We start from the raw sequence: 15030 nt of genomic DNA, 5'->3' as shown, positions 1-15030 counted from the left end.
ATTGATTATCAGCACCCTCCCTCTATATGACACTTGGGACAGGACCCACCTCCTCCTGGCCAGTCTTGACACCACTGCCTGTGACAGCCCCTCCCAGTTCTTCCTGACCCACATCTCCAAGCCCATGTACACCCCCAACATGTTAAGCCCTTCACAATCCCACTGCAAACCACATGGAAGCACATAACAGAGCTTTACTCTTGCCCCAGTTTACATGACAAATCTCCCACATACACCTTCAGACTATTCTCTAGTGCCTCCATTTCCTTCCCATCTCTGACCATCACAGAAACGTCATCTGCATACGCTGACACTGCTATGACTGTCACTACACCCATGCCTGTCCAGCACACTCTCTGCAGTCTACTGCGTAGCAGGCCCATAAAAGGCTCAATGGCTAGTGTATATAACTGCCCAGATAGAGGGCATCCTTGTCTAATACCCCGTCTCACCCAGATTGGCCTGCTGAGCCCGAATCCCACCTTGACCATACATGATGCCCCGGCATACAACAGCTTCACACAGGTCAAAAAACTTCCCAAACATCACATTAAACAGATACTCATGGTCCACTCTATCAAAAGCCTTCTCTTGATCTAAAGAGACCAGTCCAAAGTTCACATTAGAACCTCTCGACAAGTCCAACACTGCCTCTGCCAGTTCATGGGACAATAGAGGAATGTCCATTAACCTTGGCTTCACTGCTCTGTCTTTCCAAACCAAAGAAGAAGGAGCTGGAAGCATCCATCTCCTTGAGCATGGAGAACCTAGCTCTTACAAGTGCTCTCTTTGCTTTAACCTGGAAAAGACTACCCAGGTCCCTATGTAATTCAGCTAAATTAGTCTGGAGGCCTACATTGCCCCACCATCTCACTAATACCACGCTCTAGTTCCCCCAATACTCTCCTAGCCTCTGAGGATGAGAGAGCTGTATACTGTTGACAGAAAAGCCGAATTTGGACATTCCCCACATCCCACCATTGACTCAGAGACTCATACTCCTCTCTTCGCTGACCCCACCTTTCCCAAAAGTTCTGGAAACCTAAGCAAAAAGTGTCATCTTGTAAGAGCTTTACATTAAACTTCCAATAGGCCTGCTTGGGCCCTAGTGAAATAGACAGCCGAGCCATGGTCATGTGGTGATCCGAAACATTTCACAGGGTTAATGGTAGCGCCCAACAGCCTATTGCTCTGATTCCTGGACAAGTAAAAATGTTGAAGTCGGGCTGCACTCACCCTAGCCCCAAAGACCTTCACCCATGTATACTGTCTTGTGTCGGGATGTTTAGTTCTCAAAACATCCTCTAGGTTGAACGGATTAATGATGTCCCTTACCACTCCCACTGACACTGAATTCCCCATTTCTGTCTTTCGTAAAAATCCATTGTACAGTTCCAATCCCCGCCGACCACCAGCGTCTCATCAGGCGATACCTGTGAGAGTTCCTATCTAAGACACCCAAATAGATCCCCCCTCTCTCCCTGTGTTAGGCGCATACACATTTTATAAAGACAAAACCAATGTTGTTAATTTCTGCTTTTACAACAAGTAGCCTACCCACCTCCTTTGAGGAGCAAAGTTTTACAGACAGACCCAGTAAAAAAAGGACTCAGCCTGCCAACCCTGCACTAAAATGTGTCCCATGGCTCAACATACTTGCCCCTTTCCACCAGAGTCCACAATCAACTTCATTCACCACATCACTGTGTGTCTCCTGCAGAAACTGCACTTTTTTTATATTACATATTCACCCGACACACTCCTCTTTCCCACATCTCTAGCGTGCCTACTCGAAGAGTCCCCATAAGAAGTGGGAGCAAGACAGCAAAGAAAGAGACCAATAGCAAAGCTCAAAAGCCCCAGTGCCAGAAATAAACTATACATCTAAACAGTGTCTAAAGGTAGACCCTTATGCACTGTTGTGACCCACTTCCTCAACCTAAACCGTTTCCTGGGTGAGAGGACACCAAGCCCCTAATGTTTCATAGCATGTTGTACTGATATTACAAACTTTCTCGGATCAGAAAAAAAGGCTTCAAGGATAACTTTTTCCCTCTTGGTCTCATTCAGGCACCCTGTCAGTTCCCTCAATGTGTACTTTGACCCCTCTGCTTGACTGGTTGTCCGCTCCGGACCCGTTGAAGAGGAGTCAACAAAAGTAAAATAATCACCCCCCCCCCAGGCAAAGGTTCCATGGAGCCTTTGACCACACTGGCCTCTCCCCTCCCACCTCCTTTCTTCTCCCCCTTTTTCCTTTTCAGCCTGACACCCTCCTCCTCCCATCCAGTCTCTTACACTTCCCCTCAATACTCTACTCATCCACAAGCATAACCTGACTAGACCCAGCCTCAGCTACACCACCATCCATAACCTGACTAGACCCACCCTCATCTACACCACCATCGACAAGCATGACTAGACCTATCGTCATCACCATCCATAGCATGACTAGACCCAGCCTCATCTACACCACCATCCACAGCATGACTAGACCCAGCCTCATCTACACCACCATCCATAGCATGACTAGACCCAGCCTCATTACACCACCATCCATAGCATGACTAGACCCAGCCTCATCTACATCACCATCCATAGCATGACGACCCAGCCTCATCTACACCACCATCCATAGCATGACTAGACCCAGCCTCATCTACACCACCATCCATAGCATGACGACCCAGCCTCATCTACACCACCATCCATAGCATGACTAGACCCAGCCTCATCTACACCACCATCCATAGCATGACTAGACCCAGCCTCATCTACACCACCATCCATAACATGACTAGACCCAGCCTCATCTACACCACCATCCATAGCATGATGTGTGCTACAGCCCTGCGTGTCTCACGTAGCATAACGCGCCGTATAACGGAAAGTGCTACGGCTATCGGATGACTCAGCAGCCAGTCACTCAACTCAATGGAGGAGACACTGCTAGCTAGCCAACAGCTAGCCAACGTCTACCGAATAGAACTTCCCCACTCAACAACCCGGTCGCATTCCGCTTCGCTCCACAGACCATACAAACGCTCCACACCGCGGGGCCGCGGCCACCCTAATCTGGTGGTCCCAGCGCGCACGACCCACGTGGAGTTCCAGGTCTCCGGTAGCCTCTGGAACTGCCGATCTGCGGCCAACAAGGCAGAGTTCATCTCAGCCTATGCCTCCCTCCAGTCCCTCGACTTCTTGGCACTGACGGAAACATGGATAACCACAGATAACACTGCTACTCCCACTGCTCTCTCTTTGTCCGCCCACGTGTTCTCGCACACCCCGAGAGCTTCTGGTCAGCGAGGTGGTGGCACCGGGATCCTCATCTCTCCCAAGTGGTCATTCTCTCTTTCTCCCCTTACCCATCTGTCTATCGCCTCCTTTGAATTCCATGCTGTCACAGTTACCAGCCCTTTCAAGCTTAACATCCTTATCATTTATTGCCCTCCAGGTTCCCTCGGAGAGTTCATCAATGAGCTTGATGCCTTGATAAGCTCCTTTCCTGAGGACGGCTCACCTCTCACAGTTCTGGGCGACTTTAACCTCCCCACGTCTACCTTTGACTCATTCCTCTCTGCCTCCTTCTTTCCACTCCTCTCCTCTTTTGACCTCACCCTCTCACCTTCCCCCCCTACTCACAAGGCAGGCAATATGCTCGACCTCATCTTTACTAGATGCTGTTCTTCCACTAACCTCATTGCAACTCCCCTCCAAGTCTCCGACCACCACCTTGTATCCTTTTCGCTCTTGCTCTCATCCAACACTTCCCACACTGCCCCTACTCGGATGGTATCGCGCCGTCCCAACCTTCGCTCTCTCTCCCCCGCTACTCTCTCCTCTTCCATCCTATCATCTCTTCCCTCTGCTCAAACCTTCTCCAACCTATCTCCTGATTCTGCCTCCTCAACCCTCCTCTCCTCCCTTTCTGCATCCTTTGACTCTCTATGTCCCCTATCCTCCAGGCCGGCTCGGTCCTCCCCTCCCGCTCTGTGGCTCGACGACTCATTGCGAGCTCACAGAACAGGGCTCCGGGCAGCCGAGCGGAAATGGAGGAAAACTCGCCTCCCTGCGGACCTGGCATCCTTTCGCTCCCTCCTCTCTACATTTTCCTCCTCTGTCTCTGCTGCTAAAGCCACTTTCTACCACTCTAAATTCCAAGCATCTGCCTCTAACCCTAGGAAGCTCTTTGCCACCTTCTCCTCCCTCCTGAATCCTCCTCCCCCTCCCTCCTCCCTCTCTGCAGATGACTTCGTCAACCATTTTGAAAAGAAGGTCGACGACATCCGATCCTCGTTTGCTAAGTCAAACGACACCGCTGGTTCTGCTCACACTGCCCTACCCTGTGCTCTGACCTCTTTCTCCCCTCTCTCTCCAGATGAAATCTCGCGTCTTGTGACGGCCGGCCGCCCAACAACCTGCCCGCTTGACCCTATCCCCTCCTCTCTTCTCCAGACCATTTCCGGAGACCTTCTCCCTTACCTCACCTCGCTCATCAACTCATCCCTGACCGCTGGCTACGTCCCTTCCGTCTTCAAGAGAGCGAGAGTTGCACCCCTTCTGAAAAAACCTACACTCGATCCCTCCGATGTCAACAACTACAGACCAGTATCCCTTCTTTCTTTTCTCTCCAAAACTCTTGAACGTGCCGTCCTTGGCCAGCTCTCCCGCTATCTCTCTCAGAATGACCTTCTTGATCCAAATCAGTCAGGTTTCAAGAGTAGTCATTCAACTGAGACTGCTCTTCTCTGTATCACGGAGGCGCTCCGCACTGCTAAAGCTAACTCTCTCTCCTCTGCTCTCATCCTTCTAGACCTACCAGCTGCCTTCGATACTGTGAACCATCAGATCCTCCTCTCCACCCTCTCCGAGTTGGGCATCTCCGGCGAGGTCCACGCTTGGATTGCGTCCTACCTGACAGGTCGCTCCTACCAGGTGGCGTGGCGAGAATCTGTCTCCTCACCACGCGCTCTCACCACTGGTGTCCCCCAGGGCTCTGTTCTAGGCCCTCTCCTATTCTCGCTATACACCAAGTCACTTGGCTCTGTCATAACCTCACATGGTCTCTCCTATCATTGCTATGCAGACGACACACAATCTTCTCCTTTCCCCCTTCTGATGACCAGGTGGCGAATCGCATCTCTGCATGTCTGGCAGACATATCAGTGTGGATGACGGATCACCACCTCAAGCTGAACCTCGGCAAGACGGAGCTGCTCTTCCTCCCGGGGAAGGACTGCCCGTTCCATGATCTCGCCATCACGGTTGACAACTCCATTGTGTCCTCCTCCCAGAGCGCTAAGAACCTTGGCGTGATCCTGGACAACACCCTGTCGTTCTCAACTAACATCAAGGCGGTGGCCCGTTCCTGTAGGTTCATGCTCTACAACATCCGCAGAGTACGACCTTGCCTCACACAGGAAGCGGTGCAGGTCCTAATCCAGGCACTTGTCATCTCCCGTCTGGATTACTGCAACTCGCTGTTGGCTGGGCTCCCTGCCTGTGCCATTAAACCCCTACAACTCATCCAGAACGCCGCAGCCCGTCTGGTGTTCAACCTTCCCAAGTTCTCTCACGTCACCCCGCTCCTCCGCTCTCTCCACTGGCTTCCAGTTGAAGCTTGCATCCGCTACAAGACCATGGTGCTTGCCTACGGAGCTGTGAGGGGAACGGCACCTCAGTACCTCCAGGCTCTGATCAGGCCCTACACCCAAACAAGGGCACTGCGTTCATCCACCTCTGGCCTGCTCGCCTCCCTACCACTGAGGAAGTACAGTTCCGGCTCAGCTCAGTCAAAACTGTTCGCTGCTGTGGCCCCCCAATGGTGGAACAAACTCCCTCACGACGCCAGGACAGCGGAGTCAATCACCACCTTCCGGAGACACCTGAAACCGCACCTCTTTAAGGAATACATAGGATAGGATAAAGTAATCCTTCTCACCCCACCCCCTTAAAAGATTTAGATGCACTATTGTAAAGTGGCTGCTCCACTGGATGTCATAAGGTGAACGCACCAATTTGTAAGTCGCTCTGGATAAGAGCGTCTGCTAAATGACTTAAATGTAATGTAAATGTAAATGTAGACCCAGACTCATCTACACCAACATCCATAGGATGACTAGACCCAGCCTCATCTACACCACCATCCATAGCATGACTAGACCCAGCCGCATCTACACCACCATCCATAGCATGACTAGACCCAGCCTCATCTACACCACCATCCCTGGCATGACTAGACCCATCCATAGCATGACTAGCCCCAGCCTCATCTACCTCACCATCCATAGCATGACTAGACCCAGCCTCATCTACACCACCATCCACAGCATGACTAGACCCAGCCGCATCTACACCACCATCCATAGCATGACTAGACCCAGCCTCATCTACCTCACCATCCATAGCATGACTAGACCCAGCCTCATCTACACCACCATCCCTGGCATGACTAGACCCAAACCCATCCATAGCATGACTAGACCCAGCCTCATCTACACCACCATCCCTGGCATGACTAGACCCAGCCTCTGCTGTCTACATCTCATTGCCCCGTGCGTGTTTACCTCGATATCCCCCACTGACGCTTGTACCCTCACCTTGTCTACGGCCTTTATGGTGTCATGCAAAGCTCTTATGCCCTAAATCCCCACACTCAAAACACCATAGACTATCTGTGCTGGCAAACTCTGCATAGAGCCCCTCCCCATGCCTCACTTTAAAATGCACATTTAACTGTTGCTCATTGTTGTTCAGAAACATAAACACTTGCCTCCGGAACGAAACAACGTGCTTCACGGCATCTGCCTGAAAGCCTGCTGACACGAAAACCGCTAGCAAACTTACCAAAACGACTCAGCTCTTTCCTGATTTGATCATCCGTAATAAACAGAGGCAAATTTGCAACTACCACCTTTGTCGAAATGGAAGAGGCAGAATTGGCACCAACACACCCCTTACAAATATTGCACTAGCAATTAGCCTACCAACCAAATTTGCTCTTTTCACGAACACAACCATAGCTTTGTTCATTCTGGACGCGGAATGTATAAATTCAGCTCCTACCTGTTTTCCGACTGCGAGCAGAACCCTCTTTAACTCCATTCTCAGGAACACACCTGAATCCATGCCGTATCGACAGCATCTCCTCCGCGCTAGGCTGAGAAGCCATCGCGCACACCACACCTTCCAAACCCCAGGAAATTAACTCTGTCCTCTTCCACCCTAACTTTGAAGAAAACTGGTGGATTCCACTAAAACAAATTGTGCATTAACCCTCCACCATAGAAAATAAAATTGAAAGAAAGACCAAGAACAGAATCAAGAAAAGAAGATACGGCAGAGCCCTCTACACCAAACACTCAAACTCCCAGCATGCACTGAGAGAGAAAGAGAGAGAGAAAGAGAGAAGAGAGAGATTATAGAGAGTTATAGAAGGAATGGAGGACAAGAGCGGAGAGAGAAGGTTGTAATGTCTTAGGAATGACCAGGGAGTTGCTTTGCTAATATCAGTTACTTTCAGTGCCAAGACTAATATACCACCACATCACGCACATAAACATGTAAACACAATCTGGTCCATGAATAGAGGATGACTTACATCACACGAAATGTCAACAAAACCATCAATTTCCGAACAGACAGATCCAATCTGTCATGTGTCTATCTTCATTCTAAACTAAAGCCTGGTCCAAGATCGGTGTGTGCTGTATAGCCAACACTTATGGTCACAAGGAGTTGGCAGTACAGCACAAACAGATCTGGGACCAGGCCAATGTTGCTCTAGGCAGCACCTGTATAGGTAGTGATTCATCTCTACGAGCCTCTCCGGACATTGTTAGGACATCCATCAGAGTTAGGGGTCAGAGGTTGTGTGTAGACAAAGGAAGGAGCTCCGCCACACCAATAACCCCCTCTCTCTGTTGCAGCTGGTTGAGTGCAGTCAGTGGCAGCAGTGGTAGTATTGTGACAGGTAGGGCTGGGATACACACTGGCACAGCTGGACAGGAGGCACACTCTCCTCTTTCCCACACACACATCTCCTTACAGCACCTAATATACTAAAACATCTCAACTTATTATCTTATTCATGCTGCTGCAGTAGTGACCTCATGTAAATCAAATGAAACCTCTTAGGTTCCTCCAGAAATCTGACTATGGGACTTACATGAAACGGTAAACCTCTTCTGGGTGCTTTGGAGATAAACCTCAGAGAAAGTGAGAGAATGAGAGAGAGCAAGAGGAAGAGAAAATGAGACTGTAGAGAGAACGAGAGATGGGGAGAGAAAACTACGTAGCTCCTACAGAGTGGGGTTGAGGGCCAAACCTAGGCGGCGCTAGCTAAAAGGCCCCCAGGGAGAACGAAGGAGTGGGTGCATGTAGCGGCACACTGCAAGCTCTCCCTCCCTTCGCCCCTCCCTCCTTACCTCCAAAAGGAGAGAGAGAGAGACAGAGAGACAGAGAGAGAGAGAGAGAGAGAGAGAGAGAGAGAGAGAGAGAGAGAGAGAGAGAGAGAGAGAGAGAGAGAGAGAGAGAGAGGCCAAGTGGAAATGATGATTTAGCACCAATCACTCCAAATCATTATTACGGTACATCTCAAAGTTGGCCTACAGAAGAGTAACACCATCCATCCCTCGTCTCTATTATGCCCAGAGGGCCACACAAACAGACTGCTTATATAACACAGACAGAACTCTGTATACTGGGCCTTAGAAAGACTTTAGGTATCAGGACCGAAGCCTGAGGAGATAGTCATTAGACAGTCGACATTAGATAATAAAAGAAGAGCCATTGACTTGACTAAGACTATGGTGAATAAAACGAGAGAGCTAAATTCGGAGGGAAAAGCTTGCTGAATGTTGAGCTAGCCAGATAGGAGATATTCTATTACAGTGGGAACACTCAGCCCCTACCATGCCTCATCGGTGTTGTTCTAAGGGGAGAGACAGAGTGGTGTTGTGACTAGAATGTTAACCTGCGTTATCTGGGGGATATCTGACAGGCAGGGAGTACCTCTGGCCTTTCAGGAGGGTTAGATAAACCATTGCAATCCCTTTCTGTTGGTAGAATAAAACACCTGTTCTTTCTGATCTTGCCCTGTTTTTGAGAAATACAATTTGATCAATTTAAACAGATTTTGAGAGCTTAGTTTGAATGGGTGAATTGACAGAAAGAGACATCTTAGATAGATATCTAATTCAAACACTGTTCAATTTCACACATCAGAAGCAACCACTACTATGCCCATCTCTGTGCCCAGGAGATCAGATTTAACTAATAATATCATTGTTTTTAGGAACAAACATTTGTTTCCTAATATTGGACCTTAATTTTCCAAAAAACCTCTGAATGAATTTGAGCCATGTCATTATCTCACAGAGAAAGAGAGAGAAGGGCTAGTGTTTCATTAATGAAGGAAGCCGGGAGCAGGCTGTTGGTGTCTGTCTCAGTCTGGTCTCCTGTTGTCCCTAGACTCCCCTGGGCCTGGGAGTTGAGAGGTCAGAGCACCAGTGTTAATGATTACCTAACATTTGACATCACGGTGTGTCTAGAGTAGTGAGGAGGGAGGTCGGGGGTCAGAATGTTTGTGTAAGATGCATTATTCTGATGGTGTGATGGAGTGGGCAGGGGTGCCCCTTGAGGGACAGCCGGGGGTCAGCATTGTCAAGGAGATCTCAAGAGTCCCAATTGTTATCGGCGAATGCGAAAGAAGGTCCACTAGTGACCACGAGCCTCTGGACAGACAGTCTTTTGTTACACCGAAAAAGACAAGTCACCGAGATAACTAATTATGAGAGAGGTTGAGAAGGAAAGGCATAGGGAGGTTTCATTCTTGGTAAATAGAAAGAGATGGATTGAGAGAGTGAGAGCGAGACTTAAGGTGCTGGGCAGTTTGCCCATCTCTCATGGGGATAGGATGCCTCTCTTCCACTTACTGCCTCAAACAAGTCAATACGAAGGCCTGTATAACATCAATGCTCTATATTACAGTTGAAATAAAGTAAAGTATACTGCTGTATAAGAGGGCATTTTTCACTCAAATGTTTTCTGCGTGACTTACTGATAAATGCAGATAACCCATCGTACTTTTATTACACTAAACTGTATAGGCTGTACAACACAATCAGCAAAAAAAAGGACTCCTCGTTTTAACCGAAATTGCAGCAAAATCACCCAGCACGACCTGCTGACTAAGGCTATGTGAAGCACGGAGAACTATTTCAGTGCGTGAATGCGTGAGACAGACTTTGCCCCAGTTTTGATCATCACACTTAGCCATTCCTGCTAACCTAAGTGAAAAAGGGGCCAACACAAGCTGTTCACTTCTAAGGTGAGTTTCTTGAAGAAGGTGTCTCGCGTGCTAGAATGTTGATATGTGCAAACCGCATTTCTGCAGTGAAAAAACAAAATTGGTTAAAAAAATAAGAGCACCTGGTATAATAGCACCTTTTATGAACCCAGGCAACCACCACAATACAGTATCACACAAACAGTATAAAACGGTAGAACCAGACACTTACACCTTCCAACTACCACTCACTAAACATATACAGCACTTCGGCTAGGGCCTAAGCTCTGCGTTGCTTCCATAGAACACGCAGTCAACTACACATAGTTCCAGACGATAGATATAATATCTATTTTCTCTCTCACATATATTTCTTCCCCTTAGTCCACTCTGCAAGCAGCAAACTATTTCAGGTGAAAACCCAAAATAGCTTACTTTCAAATGCTTCTTCACTTCATTTCATTCAACTCTCTCGGGTCATACCAGACCACGCAAATCACCACTGAGATAGCCATCTTGAATAAATTATTTTGCTTACTCATTCAACTCTGCCAGCAGGAAAATAGACCTTTTTTACACCTCTAAATACAAGTCCAGAAGAATATGATTCATGAACAAGGCATTTAATAAGACAGGTAATTATAGTTAATAATAATAATAATAATAATAAGACATGGTAATAAGTGGATCACCCGTTTGCATGTATACATTTGAGGTGCTCTTACCTGAGACAGAGACAGTCATGGGGGCCTCTAGAGGTCTGTTGTTATCCAGGTCTCTGCTGAGCTTCAGTTCCCCCGTGACTGCATTCAGCACTAGCAGGTTCAGCTCATTCCCCGACTCAAAACTGTAGTGCAGTTTATCCGACACGTCTGGGTCATGGGCAGGTACCTTCCCGATTATCCCTGAGGGGAAACTATTGGACTTGTTGGTCACATAGTTGTTGAAGATAATCTCAAAGTTTTGCAGAACCGGGTCGTTGTCATTGATGTCGACTAAACGGATGTGGACTGTGGCCCGGCTGACGAGCGGAGCGGACGTGGCCTGGACCACAATAACGTACTCGGTTCTGGACTCGTAGTCGAGGTCTGTGAGGGCGGTGAGGTCGCCTTTGAAGATGTCCAGCTTGAAGACCTCTGGGATGTTCCCCTCCACGATCTGGAACATGATCTGAGCGTTGGTTCCCTCATCTGGGTCGGTGGCGCTGATCCGAGCCACGACGGAACCGACGGGACTGTTCTCCTCCACGTAGATAAACAGTTCGTCCTTCTCGAACACGGGCGCATTGTCGTTGATATCCAGCACAGACACCTGGATGTCCACCGCTGCTTTGAGAGGAGGAATCCCCTTATCCACAGCGAAGGCCTTCAGGGTATACACAGGCACGTTCTCTCTGTCTAACTTCCTGGCTGTTCTGATGATGCCAGAGTAGGGCTCGATGAAGAAGTCCCCCTCCCCGTCATCTCCACCCTGGAAGGTGTAGCTCAGCCTTCCGTTGGACCCGGAGTCCCTGTCGGAGGCAGATATCTGGAGCACGCTGGTGTAAACGGGTGCGTCCTCAAATACAGTCCCCTGATACATGTCCCGTAGGAACTGAGGTGTGTTGTCGTTGGCATCCAGGATTATTATCTCCACATAGGTCGTATCGGACTTCTGAGGAATGCCATTGTCCCTGGCGACGATGGCTAGCGTGTACGACGCCTGGTCCTCGTAGTCTATCTCCATCTGGGTGGTGATGGCGCCCGTGTCGGGGTCGATCTTAAACTGGGGGACGTTGTCCTCCATGATGTACGTGATGCGAGCGTTTTCACCCGTGTCTTCGTCGGTGGCGCTGATGATGACCACAATGGACCCCACGGGCCGGTCCTCGCTAATCATCACCTGGTAGTTGGCGCTCTGGAACACAGGACGGTGCGTGTTGGCGTCCGTGACGTTGATGAACACCTGTGCCATGTCATAACGTGTGCCGTCCGAAGCAGTTACCGTCAGGACGTACTGGCGCTCCTGTTTGTAGTCTAAGGGTAACGCCAAGGTGATGAGCCCGCCTCCACTCTGACTGGTGATGGCGAAACGGTTCCTGGTGTTTCCGCTAGAGATCTGATAGGTTACCACGCTATTTACATCCCTGTCGACGGCTGTCACTGTCAACACACTGGTCCCCACCACAGCATCCTCATTAATCTTCAGAGAATACACCTTCTCTGTGAAGGTCGGGATGTTGTCGTTCACATCTAGGACCGTGATGCTCACGCTGGCCGAGGATGACATCGCAGGTATCCCACAATCCCTCGCTTCCATGCCGAAGGTATAGAACTCGGTGGTTTCCCTGTCGAGCTCCGTGGCGACCGTGATCCACCCAGTGCTATTGTTGATGGTGAAGGGGAAACCAGGGGAGGTGTCGGTGAGATGGTACTCCAGACGGGCGTTATCCCCAGAATCAGCATCTATAGCCTGGATGTGGATTACTGAGTAGCCAATGGCCACATTCTCCAGCACAGTGGATTGAAACGGTGTGCTGACGAACATAGGAGCGTTATCATTTACGTCAACCACCTGGACCACCACCATCCCAGTCCCGTTGATCAACGGAGGCCTGCCACCATCCTGAGCTTTAATCCGTAAATTATACTCCCTAATCATCTCGTAATCCAGGGGATTAATGACATCGATGACCCCAGTGGGAGAGTGGATGTAGAACTGTCCCTTCACGTTGCCACTGATGATGCTGTAGTGGACCTTAGCGTTGTTCCCCTCATCTTTGTCCGTGGCCTGAACTTGGGTGACTTTAGAGTTGACGGCCACGTTCTCAGGGATTTGGACCACGTAACGTTTCTCACTGAACTGGGGGTAGTTGTCGTTCTCGTCCTCTACAGAGATGTTGACAGTGGCCGTGGCGCTCCGGGGTTCAGGGTCTTTCCCCTGGTCGTTTGCTTCCACGATCAGCTGGTACTGGGACATGGTCTCTCTGTCGGGCCGCTCTCTGATCCTCACTAGCCCGTGGCGCGGGTCGATCTCAAAACCCGCGTTCACTCCGTCGCCGTTGACGATTTTATAGACCATGTTGGCGTTGGAGGGTGCGTCTCCGTCAGTGGCTCTTATGGTCATGACCTCAAAGCCCACCTCTACATTCTCCCGTATGGTTACCCGGTATTCAGTCTGCTCGAACACCGGCCCGTGGTCGTTGGTGTCGCTGACCGTCACGGTGAGGTAAGACGTGGCTGAGCGCCGCGGGGAGCCGTTGTCTGTTACAATTACTTTGAAGACGTGTGTGTCTTTGACCTCTCTGTCTAAAGGCTGCACTGTTGTAATAGCACCTGTCTGAGGGTTTATTACAAAAAAGTCGTTGGATCTGCTGTCAAAGAGGGCCTCCATTCCATACTCTATTCTACCGGCCTCTCCATCATCCGGATCAGTGGCCTTCAGTGTGATGACGCGGGTCCCTGATGGTTCATTCTCGGGAACAGACACCTGGTAGTTGGGGAGCTGAAACTGGGGAGGTGTGTTCACATTTCTCCGTTTTCGGTGGTTCCATTTGCCAGGCACAATCTGGATGGTGTGTGATGATGATGATAACTGCCCATGGGTCTCTCCCTCAACCACCGTCACCAACCACAAACTCACGCGCACGGAGACGCGGACGCTCCGGTCACTCAGAGCACGCAGTCTACAATGCAAATGCACCTCTCCGTGTCCCAAACAGTAATCTTCGTCCAGCAATAGATTACCATGTTTAAAAACTGCTCTCAAGTCTTTCCCAGTAGTACATGAGGAGGCAGAAAATGTGGTATTTCGCGTAAAGGCAGGCAAAAGTTTTGTTACATTCACAAGCAAATTACCTGCGGATAAGCAGGAAGTTGCTTCCAGTTTGGAAAGGTAACTGATGTGAATGTCGAATTTACCTATTGTGCTCTTTCTCTTGTATTTGATAAAACAGTCTTGTCCGTGTACAAATATATTGAAATGTGTCAAAACAAAATTTTCAGACGTCAACGACCCTATTCTGATATAGACAGGCACCGGGTTCCTCAATAAACGCACACAATCCACTTTTCCGTACACACGGAGAGCTCCTTCTTGCCATTCCACTTGTAAAAAGTTCTGAATGTATTTAGGAGTTAAAGTCCTGTCGATTTTGTAAGTCCAACCGGGCCCCAGGGACAAATTTGCCAAAACGGTCCCAGTTTGTAACGTCTCCGAAAGGTGTAGCTCGAAACATCCCAGCAAGGGCACATTGAATAAAACACAAACCCAGATCCAATACATCGGTAATTCCATGATTTTAAACTCCAACAAATCCCATTCAATTTAATCGAAACATCTCCACCAAAGCATTAACTATCCCTCTCCTTTTTTCTTTTATCCTTCATGGTGAAGTTTTAAAGTGGAAACGACACTTATTATCCATAGTATCCACGGAGCGCAGTCACATGAATCTACGAGCAAAGTTTTAAATGACGACAAAATGGTCTCCACCGCCCACCCTCCTCCTCTGAGAGCTGATTAACATAGACCTGCTGTGTTCGGCTCACCGGGACACTTTCGCAGGGGATCTTTCTCATGGACATTCGGAAGTGTCCTGAGCTGTTGACGAATGCGCATTCGGACCATTGCCATGACAATACAGAGAGCTTGTTACAACGCGCGTTGTGTGTTTGAGGACCACTAGAACTTTGTTATGAAACTTAGTTTGGTGTCATTCAAACTTTCCCCGATGTTTAGTTGTGTATTGTGTTTGTCACCTG

At 49.1% G+C, this 15030-nt stretch overlaps 1 protein-coding gene across 4 annotated transcripts in view; it reads right to left on the bottom strand.

The window, feature by feature from the left end:
- Nucleotides 1-14747, bottom strand: part of celsr1a (cadherin EGF LAG seven-pass G-type receptor 1a) — a 135030-nt gene extending 120283 nt beyond the window's left edge. For all 4 annotated transcript variants that reach the window (XM_046297656.1, XM_046297652.1, XM_046297653.1 and 1 more), the window contains exon 1: nt 11014-14747. In XM_046297656.1, coding sequence (XP_046153612.1) covers nt 11014-14563 — 3550 coding nt within the window. In that variant the 5' untranslated portion in view covers nt 14564-14747. The remainder of the gene's footprint in view (nt 1-11013) is intronic.
- Between the last annotated feature and the right edge of the window lie 283 nt (nt 14748-15030).

The sequence above is a fragment of the Oncorhynchus gorbuscha genome, linkage group LG14 (assembly GCF_021184085.1).
Source record: "Oncorhynchus gorbuscha isolate QuinsamMale2020 ecotype Even-year linkage group LG14, OgorEven_v1.0, whole genome shotgun sequence".
Lineage (NCBI taxonomy): Eukaryota > Metazoa > Chordata > Actinopteri > Salmoniformes > Salmonidae > Oncorhynchus > Oncorhynchus gorbuscha.
The sequence above is the reverse complement of the archived record's forward strand: the minus strand, read 5'-3'. Positions and strand labels throughout refer to the sequence as shown.